At 43.2% G+C, this 20,137-nt stretch overlaps 1 protein-coding gene across 1 annotated transcript; it reads left to right on the top strand.

Annotated features, from left to right (window-relative positions):
* The first annotated feature begins 2,824 nt into the window (after positions 1–2,824).
* LOC110528962 (scm-like with four MBT domains protein 1) lies at positions 2,825–20,127 on the top strand. Its single transcript, XM_036983434.2, has 22 exons — positions 2,825–2,927; positions 3,270–3,334; positions 5,501–5,558; positions 5,653–5,747; positions 5,849–6,092; positions 6,244–6,332; positions 6,436–6,682; positions 12,827–12,924; positions 13,026–13,127; positions 13,522–13,684; positions 13,810–13,892; positions 14,018–14,144; positions 14,278–14,391; positions 14,547–14,589; positions 14,718–14,785; positions 14,890–15,029; positions 15,238–15,347; positions 15,504–15,679; positions 16,643–16,821; positions 16,896–17,117; positions 18,843–18,971; positions 19,109–20,127. Exons 3-22 carry the CDS (start codon positions 5,534–5,536, stop codon positions 19,247–19,249), a joined length of 2,595 nt encoding a protein of 864 aa, XP_036839329.1. The 5' UTR covers positions 2,825–2,927; positions 3,270–3,334; positions 5,501–5,533; the 3' UTR covers positions 19,250–20,127.
* Positions 20,128–20,137: the final 10 nt, after the last annotated feature.

The raw sequence follows: 20,137 nt of genomic DNA, 5'->3' as shown, positions 1-20,137 counted from the left end.
TGAAAATGGGTGGGCTATTTACCAATAGACTATGTACAGCTGCAGCGATCGGTTAGCTGCTCAGATAGCTGATGTTTGAAGTTGGTGAGGGAGATAAAAGTCTCCAACTTCAGCAATTTTTGCAGTTCGTTCCAGTCCCAGGCAGCAGAGTACTGAAACGAAAGGCGGCCAAATGAGGTGTTGGCTTTAGGGATGATCAGTGAGATGCACCTGCTGGAGCGAGTGCTACGGATGGGTGTTGCCATCGTGACCAGTGAACTGAGATAAGGCGGAGCTTTACCTAGCAAGGACTTGTAGATGACCTGGAGCCAGTGGGTCTGGCGACGAATATGTAGCGAGGGCCAGCCAACTAGAGCATACAAGTCGCAGTGGTAGGTGGTATAAGGTGCTTTAGTGACAAAACGGATGGCACTGTGATAGACTGCATCCAGTTTGCTGAGTAGAGTGTTGGAAGCCATTTTGTAGATGACATCGCCGAAGTCGAGGATCGGTAGGATAGTCAGTTTTACTAGGGTAAGCTTGGCGGCGTGAGTGAAGGAGGCTTTGTTGCGGAATAGAAAGCCGACTCTTGATTTGATTTTCGATTGGAGATGTTTGATATGAGTCTGGAAGGAGAGTTTGCAGTCTAGCCAGACACCTAGGTACTTATAGATGTCCACATATTCAAGGTCGGAACCATCCAGGGTGGTGATGCTAGTTGGGCATGCGGGTGCAGGCAGTGATCGGTTGAAAAGCATGTATTTGGTTTTACTAGCGTTTAAGAGCAGTTGGAGGCCGCGGAAGGAGTGTTGTATGGCATTGAAGCTCGTTTGGAGGTTAGATAGCACAGTGGCCTATCTTACATTAGTCTGCAAATTTGATGATATGCATGCAATCCATTATTATGAAGGTGCAATTTTATGGTAGAAAAATAGCTTCCTCAAATTTGAAACTCATGTACGTCGACATTTAAAGTCGGCCTTGTTCTGACTTGATAGCATCTTTTATGCATCTAATTCACGTTGCACTGTATAGGTGCCATTCCACAAGTAAATGAGTCCATTTATGAGGTTGATTAGTGGTTGACATTGTATATGCTGTTCCACAAACCTAATATTTCAGTGATGATACATTTTGTTTATTTTTGCTGTTCTCCAAATATTATTTTTTTGCGTTTTAAATTGTGAATAAAGGCAGTAAATGAGCTTCAACTTCCAAAAAATTACACCCCCCCCCCAACACCCCACTTTGCAATACCCTAGGTTTGGCTGAACTGACACCACTGCTGTGGTAGGTGGGAAGGTGCAAGTTACCTGAATGTCTTGCATGGCATTTATATTGTATTGGCTTTTGAATAGAATTGACATGTTGATTCTTCTTATTAATGTTCATTTCAAAGTCCACTACATTGATGCATTTAGTTGTTAAAATTGTAGTTTTTTTTCATCCAGCGGAGACCCCCAGAAACCCCTGCTAGGTTTCCTCCTCTGGCTTTGTGCTAAGCCCCCAATGTCATCAAATCGTTGTAACGCCCCTGCTTTTGACTGTAGGTTACAATAGGTTGACTACACTGCCATCTAGCGGTCAGGTTCTACAATTACTATTCATCTCATTGTCTGAGCCTCGGAGGCCGACGACATTCCTGCAGTGCGCACGGCAACTGTCCTCTGAGTCCGCTCCCTCCCTCTCTGCCTGGCATCACATAAGCTCACTGCACTAACCAACAATGGTTGAAAAGTTGCATCATTGGGACATCTGCCAAGCTTCCGAGCCTTTAGAAGGCTCATAAAAGCCTGTATAAATTAAGATTATCTCATGTTATGGCTGCATATTATTCTATCACTTGCAACTCGGACACCATTGACATTTGAGGTTTATATTAGGAATATAAATCCACATCCTTTTTTCCCCTCCAATATAAAACCACATAGGCCCATGTCATGTCTCAAAATGGCACTAGACCTATTTCCCCTTTGATTTATTGATGGTTATCATATCTGCGGCTGCTTCTTGTTGGGAAAAAATATTTAAGAAAGATCAAATCGATTTTGTAAAATTGGAAAGAAATCGGCTAATAAACTGTTGTTTTAATGTTCAAGCCATTCGTACATGTTCATTCTAGCGAATGGATTATTGTTATGCTACATTTATTGAATTGTAGTTATGCCATTTCCATTCTCAACGACTGTGGGACAGCTCAGACATTTTTTTGTTACCAAATGGATTGGTATTTGTGGGGATTAAGCTTTAGCCTATAGAGTCAACAGCCTAGTGGGAACCTGCTTTTAACAAACGGGTCTCTTTATAACGATTTTCAAATCTAGAACACATTGGGTTCGCCATGAAAGCATATTTCTAAAAAACTCTACACCCAAACATTTCATAAACACCTTATCATCAAAAAAAAGCTGGGTGCAGGGGGGATAATTAATGTGCCGAACAATGGAGCAAAATTAAGCAACATCGAGTTATTTTATGCGGTTTCAGTCAAAAGTCGATATCACCTTGACAGTTTGGTGGAGAAAGAAATGCCATTCAACGAAAGTGGCTCGATTATATAGGCCAATGCAATCCATATTCTAGTTCAACGATTAACAAAGTGTTGAATCCATAAGGGAATTTGCCAAACGTAGGCTAAAGGTTATTTCTCAATCAACGTTAAAGAAGATTAACATTATTAACATTATTAAACAACGTTAAAGAAAACATTGTTTTCTGTTTCTTTGCATCTGTTAATTCTGTTTTTTGGATATTAGATTTTTATTGTGTTTGAAGGTGGAAGTCATATTTTTATTCTCAACGCCGACAATATCAGCTACTCTGGTTTAGAACGTAGATATAGGCGGCAGAACATGCGCAGTGGCAGTTTGTGCCATATTGGAATGAGGTCGTGAACGACTAGGCGGAAAGAGACGGCATCTAAAACCGACTTGAAAAACTATTTACTGGTAAGAATCAGATTTTGTGACCAAATACTCACATACAATATTTTGTTTATTAAGATCTTAATATGATATAATGTAATTTGGTGCTGTCTGCGTCTTTTTTCCCGTCTCTGAAAAAGATGACTCTGGCTCGGTCGAGTGCAAGCGCCCGTATTGCTTAGTATAGCCTATCGCTCAAGCCATGACGTTTCAGTAACTTGACTTGGTCACAGGCGTTTTTAGCATGTGCCGAATCAGCCGCATTCTACTGCGGTGCCGTTGGCTTCTGAACTGACCTATATGGCATAAACACAGAGAGGCTATGAAATACATGTTCTTTATTGCATTCGGTGTTCTTCTCTTTAGTGCACGTTCCAGTGTGAAAGTTGGATCATCAGCGCTCGTGCCTTCAAATTAATATCCATATTGCGGTAAGTAACCTTCTATCGGAATTCCCACAAATTGTGTTAATGTACTTAATCCATTTATTTAGTTGGATATCGCTCCTATATAATAATAACGGTTGCACAAGCTTGATGGACGTCTGCGGATGTATTTTATTTTACAAATAGCCTAGCCATTTTTATTTTTTATTTTGTTTTAAATTCAATTGTAGTTTATTGAATATGCCTAACAGATCAGGCCTAAATTATGCTATACACATTGATATTTCCACGTAGGCTACTCTAAGCACTAAACTGCCCATTTCTCTCCAGGTCCAACTTCCCAGTTATGCAACTTGAGTGATCGCAGCAACATTTTTTCAAATGACCTGCGGCATTAAACTGCAACATTGTTTCAATTGATGTGCATCTATAGCCTAAACTGCTACATTGTTTCTTCCACTTGCCAATGAAATAGCAATGCGAAGTGGGTTTTTTTGCGCAAAACTTTTATATTTACTTCTGCCATTGGTTAATTAAGTTGGAGCTATTTATGGTCAGGCTCTCCTATGGCCATTTACACGAAAAATCCAGTTCCAAGAACAGTTTCAACACTGCAACAACACTGGGACAACAACAACAGTAGTACAACATCACTGCCCTCTGACGTGCAAGGGGCTCACGAACACCCCACTAACATTAGGCCCCTACTTGACATTGGCAACATGCAACCCTGAAATAATACAATCTCTCAAAGAAGACGTAGCCTATGTGAAGGCAACTTGCTGACAGAAAGGGTTCATAAACAAATAGGCTACTATTGTTGTAATTGTGTTACACTTGATGAAAATACTCCCAACAGTCTAACTTTATTCTTGACATAAACCCTTGTCATCAAGACTTCACTTTCATTTAAAGTACATTTCTCAATCAATGCATTTATTTTGTTTGCATTTCCTGCCCAGTGATCACCCAGTGACTAAGAGGACTTGATTCAGTCAGCTGCATGTTAAAAATATGTTTGTTTTTGTGTATGCATTCTAGTTTCTCTTTCAGGGCGAGTCAGTGTATTTCTGCTGGTCTATCTTTTGGTGGAGAGAGTCAGACTGGCAGGGAGCCTGGACGGTGTGTGTGGATACTGGGCAGGCCTCTTTCAAACCATAGGGGAAGTTGTTAGTCATCCTGTTCACTATGGTGATGAACTGAGAGTTTGTTTAACTGAATTAGCTGTGAATTCCCAGAAATATCAGCATAATAAAATAATATTTTATCAACCCCCTCATCCTTCCCTTCTCAGCTTCATTCTAACTTGTCTATATCATATTACAATAAACTTGCTGACATTTTCAATCTTTATCAACAACTGTTAGAATACTTTTTTTTTTGTGATCATCGGGTATATTAGAATACACCTCAACAGTGAGGCTTGGCTGTTTGCAAATGGCTAAATGGCTCTGCTGCTCTTTTTATTCTCCCTAGTGTGAGACGTCAGTATGACCTCCAGCACAATGAGGCCCTTTACACTGTCTGTGTGTGTCAGAAAATTCAGTCGGGCTTGGTTGGATAGCTCTGTGTGTGTACTCTGAGGGCGGCAGGGTCGTGGGTGAAAGGATGGGCTGATCCTGGGTCGCGGTGTCCGTGCGGTGGTCAGAAGGACCCTGTCTGATGGCTGTCTCTACTTTAATAGAGACATCAGACTTGACAAAGACGGGCCTGACAGCCCTGCTGAATGGAGCAGCAGTGACCGAGCAGCTATCTTCTACATCCTATATAGACAAACCTCTCAGCTATTGTCATTTCCAATGCTCTCTCATGCCCGGTATATAAATGCCATTTCTCTTTTGTGTTCAATTCTTTAATCTGCTTTGTTGTCACAGACTGGCTATAAGCCTACAGCTCAACTTTGGTTCAAAGTTATCGTGTCTTTAAGAGGCCTCACTCCTGCTTTTAGAAACTTAGCTAGAAGGATCATTTGTATTTTCAAAACCCTTACCTAAATGTTCTTAGTTTCACTTCTCTCACACACACGAACTAAACTTTATGCTTTTGTTTGGCAATCCCCATCAACTTTCACAAAAATTAATGTAATCACTGGACAAATTGCATCTCTTTCACCAGCTGTACCACTTTTACCAACCACCTACTATTCTTACTTGCTCTCCTGATTTTGGCTGTCAAACACAAATAATAATCCAGCTCTCCTTTCTTCCCCAGAGCTTCTAGACTTGGCCTGTGGGAGGAGCTAACATGAGTCACGAGTCACTGGAGTCTGGTGAGTCATTACATGGACCTCCAGCTTTGTTACTGGTGACGAGGGCTTTCTAACGTAACAAAATGAACTGAACTGGTGTATGTGTGTGTTGCAGATGAGGACTCGAGTCAGCACGTGTCTGACTTTAACTGGGATGAATATCTGGAGGAAAACGGGACCTTGTCTGTTCCCCACCATGCCTTCAAACACGTAAGTACCTGAGACCGCTCACAATCCTCTCATAACCACACACAATACTCACACACTCTTGATCCCAAATCCACCTTGTAAGATATTTCAACATCCCCCAGGTGGACCAGGGCTTGCAGACAGGGCTGACTCCAGGTATGAAGCTGGAGGTGTGTGTGCGTTCAGAGCCTGACCAACCCTACTGGGTGGCCACCATCATCACCACCTGTGGCCAGCTGCTCCTCCTGCGCTACGAGGGTTACCACGATGACCGCCGCGCTGACTTCTGGTGTGACATCATGACGGCGGACCTCCACCCCCTGGGCTGGAGCCGGCAGCAGGGCAAGCCCATGAGACCCTCCGAGGGTAAGAGAACTAGGGCTGGGGAGGAAACTCAGTTGGACGGGTGTTGTTTTACAAGGGTTATTACAGTAAAATAAAAATACATGTTTTCTAAAAACATTTCTGAGGTTTCTTTCCATATTCTGTAATCGTGCCTCTCCATCGCCCTCCTCAGGTGTGAGAGAGAAGCAGCCAGACTGGGAGGGCATCCTGGAGAAAGCCCTGGCTGAGAAGTGCAGTGCACCTGCCAACCTGCTGGAAGGGGTAAGGGGGTGCTCAGTTATAAACTGGAACAACTGGGAATGTATGACAGATAGGCAAGGGTTTTGAACTCTGTGTGTGTGTGTGTGTGTGTGTGTGGCCTCAGCGTCGTAAGGACCCAGTGGACCTGATGTCTCCAGGCTGCAGTGTGGAGCTGCAGGACAGTTTTGACCCTGGGGTGGTGTGGGGCGCTGAGGTGGAGGAGAATGTGGGTGGCAGGCTGAGACTACGCCTAGCTGGCACAGAGGGGCTCCCTGAAACACACTCCACCCTCTGGCTCTACTACCTGCACCCCCGCCTCCACCCACCTGGCTGGGCCAAGGAGCATGGCTGCACCCTCAGGCCTCCTTTAGGTAAGCTGATCCTCTTTTCAAAAAGACCTTGGGGAAAATCAGTTTGAACCTTTTCACGTGTGTTCCACAAATCTCTAACGGTCGCCCCAATGTTTCTTTTATATGTGTGATGTCAGAATGCACTCACTGTTCCAAAATGGGATTGTTACACAACAGGACAGTGAACCCACACTGTCCTCAAACCAAGGCACACTGCCTGCTAATTATCTATAGGCTATGTTTTAACTTTTCAAACAAGTTTTATTTTCTATCAACAGTTTCAATTGAGGTGTGTTCCGCCTCCTTGTTAATTCACATAAGAAGTAGCCCATTTCACTGTTGTGGACAATTTATATTTGAGGCTTTATTGAGCTGGACAAACTTCTCTCTTCGAGGAGATCCCAAACACTTCCCAAGTGTTTCCCCAGATCAAATATGCAGACATTTGCATATCTCCAGTCAGAACACAAACTTTTTTCCCCTGGCATATTATCCAGCTGGCACCCACATTGCCTTAATATTAGTTTTCCTTACAAATAAAAACTTTGGACGTGTGCTTTCCTATCAAAGTAAGTGCCTTATTACGTTATCATTATAGTTTCTTTATTGTGATGTCATTTCTACTGTAGCACACCATACATACTGTTGGAAGTTTTCATAGTCGTGACAAAGTTTTGGGAATGACACAAATATGAATTTTCACAAAGTCTGCTGCCTCAGTTTGTATGATGGCAATTTGCATACACTCCAGAATGTTATGAAGAATGATCACATGAATTGAAAAGTCCCTCTTTGCCATGCAAATGAACTGAATCCCCAAAAACATTTCTACTGCATTTCAGCCCTGCCACAAATGGACCAGCTGACATCATGTCAGTGATTCTCTCATTAACACAGGTATGAGTGTTGACGAGGACCAGGCTGGAGATCACTCTGTCATGCTGATTGAGTTTGAATAACAGACTGGAAGCTTCAAAGGAGGGTGGTGCTTGGAATCATTGTTATTCCTCTGTCAACCATGGTTACCATGAGGTAACCAGAGGCAGGTGGACAAACAATAAAACATGTGCCGTCATCATTGCTTTGCACAAAAAGGGCTTCACAGGCAAGGATATTGCTGCCAGTAAAATTGCTCCTAAATCAACCATTTATCGGATCATCAAGAACTTCAAGGAGAGCGGTTCAATTGTTGTGAAGAAGGCTTCAGGGCGCCCAAGAAAGTCCAGCAAGCACCAGGACCGTCTCCTAAAGTTGATTCAGCTGCTGGATCGGGGCACCCACCAGTACAGAGCTTGCTCAGGAATGGCAGCAGGCAGGTGTGAGTGCATCTGCACGCACAGTGAGGCAAAAACCTTTTGGAGGATGGTCTGGTGTCAAGAAGGGCAGCAAAGAAGCCACTTCTCTCCAGGAAAAATATCAGGGACAGACTGATATTCTGCAAAAGGTACAGGGATTGGATTGCTGAGGACTGGGGTAAAGTCATTTTCTCTGATGAATCCCCTTTCCGATTGTTTGGGCATCCGGAAAAAAGCTTGTCCGGAGAAGACGAAGTGAGCGCTACCATCAGTCCTGTGTCGTGCCAACAGTAAAGCATCCTGAGACCATTCATGTGTGGGGTTGCTTGTCAGCCAAGGGAGTGGGCTCACTCACAATTTTGCCTAAGAACACAGCCATGAATAAAGAATGCTACCAACACATCCTCTGAGAGCAACTTCTCCCAACCATCCAGGAACAGTTTGGTGACGAACAATGCCTTTTCCAGCATGATGGAGCACCTTGCCATAAGGCAAAAGTGATAACTAAGTGGCTCGGGGAACAAAACTTCAATATTTTGGGTCCATGGCCACTCAACTCCCCAGACCTTAATCCCATTGAGAACTTGTGGTCAATCCTCAAGAGCCAGGTGGACAAACAATAACCCACAAATTCTGACAAACTCCAAGCATTGACTATGCAAGAATGGACTGCCATCAGACAGGATGCCAGGGTGAATTGCAGAGGTCTTGAAAAAGAAGGGTCAACATTGCAAATATTGACTCTGTGCATCAACTTCATGTAATTGTCAATAAAAGCCTTTGACACTTATGAAATTCTTGTAATTATACTTCAGTATTCCATAGTAACGTCTGACAAAATATCTAAAGACACTGAAGCAGCAAACTTTGTGAAAATTAATATTTGTGTCATTCTCAAAACTTTTGGCCACAACTGTACACCTTAGCCAAATGCATTTAAACTAAGTTTTTCACAATTCCTGACATTTAATCCTAGTAAAAAATTCCCTTTCTTAGGTCAGTAAGGATCACCACTTTATTTTAAGAATGTGAAATGTCAGAATAATAGTAGAGAGAGTGATTTATTTCATCACATTCCCAGTGGGTCAAAAGATTACATTCTCAATTAGTATTTGGTAGCATTGCCTTTAAATTGTTTAACTTGGGTCAAATGTTTTGGGTAGCCTTCCACAAACCACTATAAGTTGGGTGAATTTTGGCCCATTCCTCCTGACAGAGCTGGTGTAACTGAATCAGGTTTGTAGGCCTCCTTGCTCGTACACGCTTTTTCAGTTCTGCCCACAACTTTTCTATAGGATTGAGGTCAGGACTTTGTGATGGCCACTCCAATACATTGACTTTGTTGTCCTTAAGCCATTTTGCCACAACTTTGGAAGTATGCTTGGGGTCATTGTCCATTTGGAAGACCCATTTGCGACCAAGCTTTAACTTCCTGACTGATATCTTGAGATGTTGCTTCAATATATCCACAGAAGTTTCCTACCTCATGATGCCATCTATTTTGTGAAGTGCACCAGTCCCTCCTTCAGCAAAGCACCCCCACAACATGATGCTGCCACCCCTGTGCTTCACGGTTGGGATGGTGTTCTTCAGCTCATCAACCTCCCCCTTTTTGCTCCAAACATAACGATGTCATTATGGCCATATTTTTGTTTCATCAGACCAGAGGACATTTCTCCAAAAAGTACGATCTTTGTCCCCATGTGCAGTTGCAAACCGTAGTCTGGATTTATGGCGGTTTTTGAGATGTGGCTTCTTCCTTGCTGAGCGGCCTTTCAGGTCATGTCGGTTATAGGACTCGTTTTACTGTTGATATAGATACTTTTGTACCTGTTTCCTCCAGTATCTACACAAGGTCCTTTGCTGCTGTTCTGGGATTGAGTTGCACTTTTTGCAAAGTATCTCTTGGAGACAGAACGTGTCTCCTTCCTGAGCGGTATGATGGCTGCGTGGTCCCATGTTGTTTATACTTGCATATTATTGTTTGTACATATGAACGTGGTACCTTCAGGCATTTGGAAATTGCTCCCAAGGATGAACCAGACTTGTGGAGGTCTCCAATTCTTTTTCTGAGGCCTTGGCTGATTTCTTTTTGATTCAAATTATGTCAATTAGCCTATCAGAAGCTTCTAAAGCCATGACATCATTTTCTGGAAATTTCCAAGCTGTTTAAAGGCACAGTCAACTTAGTGTATGTAAACTTCTAATCCACTGGAATTGTGATACAGTGAATTATAAGTTAAGTAAATCTGTCTGTTAACAATTGTCGGAAAAGGTACTTGTGTTGAAAAACTAGTTTTAATGGCTCCATCCTAAGTGTATGCAAACTTCCGACTTCAACTGTATGTATGGAGCATAATATATATACTGTTTTATTCACATTTTCAATACTTTTGACAAATCATGCATTCCGATTCTTGCATAGATTATAATTGACACATACACTATATTTATAAAATCATATGGACACCCCTTCAAGGAAGTGTATTTGGCTATTGCAAACACACCCGTTGCTGACAGATGTACCAAATCGAGCATATAGCCATGCAATCTCCGTACACAAACATTGGCAGTAGAATGACCTTCCTAAAGAGCTCATTGACTTTCAACATGGCACCGTCATAAGATACCACCTTTCTAACAAATCACTTTGTCAAATTGTTGCCCCGGTCAACTGTAAGTCCTGTTATTGTGAAGTGGAAACGTCTAGGAGCAACAACAGCAGAGAACGGGACCACTGAGTGCTGAAGCGCGTAGTGCGAAAAAATAGTCTGTCGTTCGTCGGGAGCTTCATTAAATGGGTTTCCGTGGCCAAGCCTAAGCTCACCTTGCGTAATGCCAAGTGTTGGCTGGAGTGGTGTTAAGCTCGTAGCCATTGTCGTCTGGAGCAGTGGAAACACATTCTCTGGAGTGATGAATCACACTTCACCATCTGTCAGTCCGACGGATGAATCTGGGTTTGGCAGATGCCGAGAACGCTACCTGCCCTAATGCATAGTGCCAACTGTAAAATGTGGTGGAGGATGAATAATGGTCTTGGGCTATTTTTCGTGGTTTGGGCTAGGCCCCTTAGTTCCAGTGAAGGGAAGTCTTAACGCTACAGCATACAATGACATTCTAGACGATTCTGTGCTTCCAACTTTGTGGCAACAGTTTGAGGAAGGCCATTTCTTGTTTCAGAATGACAATGTGAGGTCCATACAGAAATAGTTTATTGAGATGATAGGTGTGGAAGAACTTGACTGGCTGCACAGGGCCCTGACCTCAACCCCATCGAACACCTTTGGGATGAATTGGAACGCCGACTGTGAGCCAAGCCTAATTGCCCAACATCTGTGTTCGACCTCACTAATGCTCTTGTGGCTGAATGGAAGCAAGTCCCCGCAGCAATGTTCCAACATCTAGTGGAAAGCCTTCCCAGAAGAGTAGAGGCTGCAAAGAGGAGAACCAATTCTATATTAATGCCCATGATTTTGAATCAAATTAATCATTGTTTATTTGTCAGCGTGCTGGAGGGGTTCCAACCAACTCAATGCACCATAGTACACATGTCAATCAGGAGCTCTCCTTGGGCAGACCCAGCAGTTGTCTTTTATATATGACTATACACAGACAAGTTATATTTACAAGATTTAGCATAATTAATTAATCATTACCGTTTTGTTTCATTCATGTGACCAACCAAAACTGTTTCATAACATGCGACAGACCAATACCTCACAAGGCTTCTCTCTAAACTGAGACCTTAACTGAGATATCTTTAGTTCGTTCTCAAAACAACATCTGGGCGTACTGCCAAATTGCAGCTACTGATAAATAAGGATTTGTACAGTCAGCCACTTGCATGAACACAGAAATTGGCTTATCGAACAGCACATGAATAGAACACAGAAATGAGTTATAAGAAAGGCACAAACATTAAAATTCCCATTACACATCCTAAAATGGTTTTAACTAAATCTGGCAACCCTGTTTAGCTTTCACACTATGGTTAGGCTAGGCAGGAGGCTTTTATTTGGTGGTGGTGATCTGTGAGTTGATAACATTTTATTTGCTATGTGATTTGTCAAACACTGTAAATGACTTGTCAAGTCATGTACTCCGGTTCTTGTATACTCTGTAACAAGTACATCAAAGATTTGTAATATGCTGAAAAGTGGCCAAACAAAGTTCATGTTTTTTAGACAATGGACGCAGCCATCTTTGACTTTGACTTAGTTTATTTGTGTCTTATAGTGAATGTCATTCTGGGATTAGGGAGTTTTTACTTGTCATGCATAAACAAACATGGCTGCCATCATAAAGAATTTACCTGCTGTTATCTTAGCTGACATGCATGTCTTTTCTAAACAATATTACATTTCTCCCTTGTGCTCACCAGAGATGTGGTACATTGCAAACAAGTCTAGCAGTTAGGTTGCTAACTTGTGTAAAAAAAAATATATATAAAAAAAATTTAAAAAATCTCAGCACAACCTATTATTTAGACTGGTTTATGGAATGAGTTTGGCTGTGGATGTGTTCCGTGTGATGCTTGGATGACGAAGTTTGCGTTTTATCTTTTACAATAAAAGGTGAAATTGAGGAATAAAGTTGTGAATACCTTTTTTATTTCCTATCAGTACATAACAACATTGTTTTTCAGACAGCAATGCTGTTTAGACATGTTGGTTGCATCCTGCGTTCTGTTGCTACTTGCTATTTGTGATGGTACGCTGCAGGGACCACTCAACAATGATCACAAATATGTGATCTTATGCATCAAAGGGCTAAGATGCAAACATAATTTATGAATAAATCGGAGGTTGCGGTTTTTACTGTTTTAACGTGATCATTTGTGTGTGTGTGTGTGTGCGCTTGCTTGTTTCAGCCCTGGTCGCCCTGCACACAGAAGAGAAGTGGGAGGAGGTCAGACAGAGGATGATTGATCAGCCTCATGATGAAGCCCTCTCTGAGGAGTTCTATAAGGTGATGGCACTACCAAGCATTATTTACTAACATTACAAGGGTCTGTGCAATATTAATATAATAAGCCATCACTGTGTGGTGTGTGTGTGTGCGTGCATCAGGACCGGCCTGTCATCGCTGCCCACTGCTTCACTGAGGGGATGAAACTGGAGGCCGTTGACCCTGCATCCCCATTCTGCATCAGTCCTGCTACCGTTACCAAGGTAACAACCTCTTTACTGTCCCCCTCTCACCTCAGGCTCCTGGATTTGTCTGAATGCGTCCTTCCCAGGCCAAAATGAATGACTGGGTTGGATGATGGCAGTACAGTATTGAAGGTACTCCACCCAACAGTTTCCACCATATCGTTGCTGCCTATTCAGTCCACTCAGATCAGTGTTCACCTCAGGGCTAGGAGAGTAAAGATGAATCCTGACATAGTACCCATATAAACTCTGGGAGTCTATCCACTCCATGCGGAAGTAGGTAGTCAGTGAGATACAGTATAGTTGTGTATGAGGCTAGCTTTGGGTGTGATATGGTCATGGAGGAAGGGTAGGGTAACTACTGCATAGAGCCAACATGAGTATGATGTCATAACCTACCTCTTCTCTTCAGGTGTTCAGTGACCAGTACTTCCTGGTAAAGATGGACAATCTCTGTGGTGATGATTTGGTGTCAGAAGGCAGTGGGAAGTCCTTCCTGTGTCACAGGGACAGTCCTGGGATCTTTCCCGCCCAGTGGAGCCTGAAGAACGGTCTCCCGCTCAGCCCCCCTCCAGGTGGGGAAACACTAGTAACATTTACAGAACTACTTTTAAAACTGTGCTCAACTTCTTTTTTTAAAAAACATTAATCTAATTCTATTGTGGTCTCTCGCTCTCTCTCTCTTTCTCCGGTTGTGTAGGGTACCAGGGGCAGGACTTTGACTGGGCAGACTACCTGAAACAGAGTGAGGCTGAGGCAGCACCACACCACTGTTTCCCCACAGTGAGTCATGCGCTGTCTGACAAACGGCCTCATAGAACAATGCATGTTATAACATGAGTGTATAGCATGGATGAACAGGGGCAATGAATAATCTCTCTCTCCTGATGTCTCTCTGTCTGTCTCAGGAACAGTCTGATCACAGCTTTAAAGAGGCCATGAAACTGGAAGCGGTCAACCCACTCTCACCTGAGCACATTCATGTGGCATCAGTAATCAAGGTTAAAGGGCAACATATCTGGCTTGGCCTGGAAGGTGAGAACCCGTAGCTACGCCTCATATCTGGGCCCTGCATTTTTAAAGCTTAGTTTGAGACCATTTAAGTGTGAGCTTGTTCACAATGATGGTAAGTTGTGTGATTAAATCATTTGTGTCCCTGTGTGTCCAGGGCTGAAACAGGCTATGCCAGAGCTTATAGCTCATGTGGACTCGTTTGACATCTTTCCTGTCAGCTGGTGTGAGACCAACGGTTACCCTTTGCTGTACCCCATCAAGCCCGAAGGTGGACGTCCCAAAATAGGATCCCTCTGTGTTCCTCTCATCTGAAGGGGTGCCATGCCACAATATGCATGGAATTGTTAATATTGCAGTCACAATATTTGACAGTACTGTGTATAGTTTCAGTAGTTTTCATGTTGATTATACATTGTCTTACAGTTGAGAAGCAGAGGAGGATTGCTGTGGTGCAGCCTGAGAAACAGTAAGTATGCCTATGGGAAAGGAAGGACTCTTATCATTGGCTGTTCATTGGCTGTTTGTCCACTTTTGATTGGTTAATATTCCAGTCCCGTGCACTTTGACCACTAACCTGTATCTTTGTCCCTAAAGCCGAGCTCCACCCAAATCCACAACACCTGATGCACTCAAGCAGCAGATGACCAGCCAATCAGAGACTGGTGAGTGTTCTCGTTCTCATCTAGACATCCCAGACAAATACATTAGGATAGTTTCTGAGGTGAGGCACAGCTATTACATTGTGTGTGTGATGTTTTTTGTACAGGACAGGGGAACGGGAAGTACTGCTGTCCTAAGATCTACTTCAACCACCGCTGCTTTTCTGGCCCCTACCTGAACAAGGGCCGCATCGCTGAGCTGCCCCAGTGTGTCGGCCCTGGCAACTGTGTCCTGGTGCTCAAAGAGGTGAGGAGCACCCGAGTGGGATCGGAAAACCATACTACACAATATTATAACTATATTACAATATACTCAAAAGTAAACTACTCAATTCTTCTAAAAAACGGTTAGTAATAGAGCAGAATTGTACTATCCCTAAAGATCACTTCCCACTTTGAATAGTATCCATGCTAATCCGTTCACGTCTCTCTCCGCCTCCCTGTGTCCTGTCCAGGTGTTGACTCTGCTGATCAACTCTGCCTATAAGCCCAGCCGGGTGCTCAGGGAGCTGCAGCTGGACCAGGAGAACCGCTGGCACGGCCATGGAGAGACGCTCAAAGCCAAGTGAGGAACACATTCTGTCATTACGTCATTAACATCATTACGTTTGTAACTTTTCTGCTCCTATTTGTGCTTGAGTTGATTTTTATTAAAGTGTGTACTGGACCTGGCTAAGCAGTCCTAGCGTTGCTAACCTGAGGATCTATTTTTGGCCGGCAGGTACAAGGGAAAGAGTTACCGGGCTACGGTGGAGATAGTGCGTACAGCAGACTGCGTGGCTGAGTTTTGTAGAAAGACCTGCATGAAGCTGGAGTGTTGCCCAAACCTGTTTGGACCTCGCATGGTTCTGGAGCGCTGCTCAGAGAACTGTTCTGTGCTCACCAAGACCAAATACAGTACGTGTCACCGGTGTTTGACTTGAACTGTAATAGGTGCCGGTACTCATTTTGGGTGCTTTTACTGTTTATATTTAGATGCAGGTGTAACGGATGTGAAACGGCTAGCTTAGTTAGCGTGGGCGCTAAATAGCGTTTCAATCAGTGATGTCACTTGCTCTGAGACCTTGAAGTAGTAGTTCCCCTTGCTCTGCAAGGGCCGCGGCTTTTGTGGAGCGATGGGTAACGATGCTTCGAGGGTGAGTTGTTGATGTGTGCAGAAGGTCCCTGGTTCGCGCCCGGGTATGGGCGAGGGGACGGTTTAAAAATTATACTGTTACACAGGCACTCCACAATACTTGTTACATTGATGCTGTTGACCCGGATTACTGGTTGCTGCGGAAAAAGGAGGAAGGTCAAAAGGGGGGTGAGTGTAACGGATGTGAAACGGCTAGCTTAGTTAGCGTGGGCGCTAAATAGCGTTTCAATCAGTGACGTCACTTGCTCTGAGACATTGAAGTAGTAGTTCCCCTTGCTCTGCAAGGGCCGCGGCTTTTGTGGAGCGATGGGTAACGACGCTTCGTGGGTGTCAGTTGTTGATGTGTGCAGAAGGTCCCTGGTTCGCGCCCGGGTATGGGCGAGGGGACGGTTTAAAAATTATACTGTTACACAGGCACTCCACAATACTTTTGAGTTAATATTCTATAATAGGGACAAGAGCTCAAGCAGTAGAACATTTGACGTGCCGTACTCTGGTGAGCCCCTGCCCTAATCAATCCCTCTAGATCTAATGCATATCTGTGAAAACGGGTATTAAAATAGCGGGTGTTATTGAGATCAAGCTGATATGCAGGGGGGAAAAATCTAAAGGAACCAGTGTCTGTTTTTATGTGTACTTAGATGAATAAACAATATTGATAGTAAAGTATTGGATTCATAATGCTCAGGAGGACAAAGATTGTAATATAGATTTTTTTTCTACAGCTTATTACTATGGTAAGAAGAAGAGTAGGCGAGTGGGCCGCCCACCAGGGGGGCACTCTAACCTGGAAGGGGGGGTGAAGAGGAGAGGTAGGAGGAGGAAGAGGAGGAAGCAACTCTTCGTCCATAAGAAGAGACGCTCCTCAGCCTCACTGGACAACACACCTGCCGGTTCACCACAGGTAACACACACACACACACACACCTCTATATATCCAGACATCTTTAAACTGAACCATCCCTTTCTCTAACACAGGGGAGTGAAGAGGAGGAGGATCTGGATGATGAGGACTCTCTGAGTGACGATACTGGCTCTGAACTCCAGGATGATCAGGACGATTCAGAATATTCCATTGGGAAGTCACAGCCACCCACCCCTTCCCCTTCTCCTCCTGCAACGCCCCGGCCAACCCGAAAGCGCAGGAAACCTCACTCCCCATCCTACTCTGATGATGAGAACCACCCACCTTCACCAAAGGTAAACTACTGTGCCTTGACTTTGTTTGTTCACTGTTAATACAGTGGCTTGCTAAAGTATTCACCTCCCTAGGCATTTTTCCTATTTTATTTCCTTACTACCTGGAATTAAAATGACTTTTTGGGGGGTTTGTATCATTTGATTTACACAACATGCCTACCACTTTGAAGATGTAAAAAATAATAATTGTGAAACGAACAAGAAATAAATAAAAATTAACTTGAGCGTGCGTAAATATTCACCCCCCCCAAAGTCAATACTTTGTAGAGCCACCTTTTGCAGCAATTACAGCTGCAAGTCTCTTGGGGTATGTCTCTATAAGCTAGGCACATCTAGCCACTGGGATTTTTGCCCATTCTTTAAGGCAAAGCTGCTCCAGCTCTTTCAAGTTGGATGGGTTCCGCTGGTAAACAGCAATCTTTAAGTCAAACCACAGATTCTCAATTGGATTGAGGTCTGGGCTTTGACTAGGCCATTCCAAGACATTTAAATGTTGCTTTAGCAGTATGCTTAGGGTCATTGTCCTGCTGGAAGGTGAACCTCCATCCCAGTCTCAAAACTCTGGAAGACTGAAACAGGTTTCCCTCAAGGATTTCCCTGTATTTAGCGCCATACATCATTCCTTAAATTCTTACCAGTTTCCCAGTCCCTGCCGATGGAAAAAGATCCCCACAGCATGATGCTGCCACGACCATCACTGTGGGGATGGTGTTCTCTCGGGGTGATGGGAGGTGTTGGGTTTGCACCAGACAGTGTTTTCCTTGATGGCCACAAAGCACCATTTTAGTCTCATCTGGCCAGAGTACTTTCCATATGTTTGGGGAGTCTCCCACATGCCTTTTGGCGCACACCAAACATGTTTGCTTATTCTTTTCTTTAAGCAATGGCTTTTTTTCTGGCCACTCTTCCGTAAAGCCCAGCTCTGTGGAGTGTACAGCTTAAAGTGGTCCTATGGACAGATACTCCAATCTCCGCTTTGGAGCTTTGCAGCTCCTTCGGGGTTATTTTTGGTATTTTATTTGCCTCTCTGATTAATGCCCTCCTTGCCTGGTCTGTGCATTTTGGTGGGCGGCCCTCTCTTGGCAGGTTTGTAATGGATTTAATGGTGCTCCGTGCGATGTTCAAAGTTTCTGATATTTAAAAAAAAACCCAACCCTGATCTGTACTTCTCCACAACTTTGTCCCTGACCTGTTTGGAGAGCTCCTTGGTCTTCATGGTGCCGCTTGCTTGGTGGTACCCCTTGCTTAGTGGTGTTGCAGACTCTGGGGCCTTTCAGAACAGGTGTAAATATACTGAGATCATGTGACAGATCATGTGACACTTAGATTGCACACAGGTGGACTTTATTTAACTAATTATGTGACTTCTGAAGGTAATTGGTTGCACCAGATCTTCTTTAGGGGCTTCATAGCAAGGGGGGTGAATACATATACACACACCACTTTTCTGTTTTTTATTTTTTTGAATTTTTTAAAACATGTTATTTTTTTCACTTCACGAATGTGGACTATTTTGTGTATGTCCATTACATGAAATCCAAATTAAAAAAAACATTTAAATGACATGTTTTAATGCAACAAAATAGGAAAAACACCAAGGGGGATGAACACTTTTGCAAGGCACTGTATATACAGTACGTTGTATTGTCCAGACTTTATTGTCCCTTTTCAAGTTAAAAAAAACATAATTAACTGCATCTTTGTGTCTTGCATGTTGTTTTGCAGCGCTCAAGAAGTGAGGCTCCCCAGAAGCTGTGTTTGGACACCAGTCCCCTAGAGTGGAGTGTGACTGATGTGGTGCGTTTCATCAGGACCACCGACTGTGCTCCCCTGGCTCGCATTTTCCTGGATCAGGTAATAATTACACACACAGACACACACACACACACACACACACACAATAATTATATTTACTGTATAACTGTGTGTACACTGTGGCCTACATCCATGACCATTGTTGTCTTACCCCATGACCGTGCTTGTGTTTTCAGGAGATTGATGGACAGGCTCTGCTCCTTCTCAACCTGCCCACGGTGCAGGAATGTATGGACCTGAAACTGGGACCAGCCATAAAGCTGTGTCACCATATCGAAAGGGTCAAACTGGCATTCTACCAGCAATTTGCTACGTAGCTGAGGGTTCTAAAATAAGAGAAACTTTACATAGTCAGTAACCTGAAATGATTCCATAACTGATCTACCACTGGACATCCTTTGGACCCTGCACCCAGGCCCAGCAAACAGCAGCAGCAGCAGTCAGGCATGGATATCAGAGGATTCAAGACTTGCATTGTTTCTTTGCAATTTCTACTGTATGGTCAGAGAGGGGTTTACCCCGCTTTATTCTAGGCAAAGACATCTCACATGGATATTCATATTCAGGTTTGTCACCCACAGTCTCAAAATGACTCCTGGTTTCATTTGATCAACTTGCAAGCATGGACAATGCAAGGTTCTAAGCACAAAGACAAATAAACCACTGTACTATATTGTGGTATGCAAAGTTTATCTAACAGGGTGTATTTGTGTATAGTGTACATATTTAACAGCTATTCTAGTACAACAGGGTGATTAATGGTTATAGCTTGATTTTCTACAAAACATATTTGCTTTGAAAGTATTTGTGAAGGCCTTCATTCAAAACAGCCTTTTTGTTTTCTCTGAAAATGATTTGAACTTATATTGAAGACATTGGGGCCTGTAGTAAAAGCATTTAGGATTGAGGTGTTTTTGGAGCAGAAATCAGATACATTTTTATAGTTTTACCTTTTTCCTACAACCATCGGTAGATTACTGGGTATTGTGTGGTATTTTATTTTTGTTAGCCAACTAACTCTTTGCTGTGTTTTTAGTTTCCCTCGTTTACCCGGCTCTGCCACTGAGATCAAATATATTTTACAGGAGATACAATTGATTAATTTGACTGTATATGTTTGTGGAATATGATATTTAAGAGAATATGGAATAAAAGCCTGAATCTCTTCCCCATGAGATTCACGATCTTTCCTACACTTCCCATGA

The sequence above is a fragment of the Oncorhynchus mykiss genome, chromosome 7 (genome assembly GCF_057628025.1).
Source record: "Oncorhynchus mykiss isolate SJ-2025 chromosome 7, ASM5762802v1, whole genome shotgun sequence".
NCBI lineage: Eukaryota > Metazoa > Chordata > Actinopteri > Salmoniformes > Salmonidae > Oncorhynchus > Oncorhynchus mykiss.
Note: the sequence above shows the minus strand (reverse complement) of the source record. Positions and strands in the feature narration are given on the sequence as shown.

What these genes read in the sequence shown, in the direction of transcription:
- LOC110528962 (XM_036983434.2), top strand. Translation starts at nt 5,534, where the DNA reads ATGAGTCACGAGTCACTGGAGTCTG. An exon ending in CCCACCATGCCTTCAAACAC is followed by an intron (nt 5,748 to 5,848) that starts GTAAGTACCTGA and finishes AACATCCCCCAG; the next exon opens with GTGGACCAGGGCTTGCAGAC. An exon ending in GTGTCCTGGTGCTCAAAGAG is followed by an intron (nt 15,030 to 15,237) that starts GTGAGGAGCACC and finishes TGTCCTGTCCAG; the next exon opens with GTGTTGACTCTGCTGATCAA.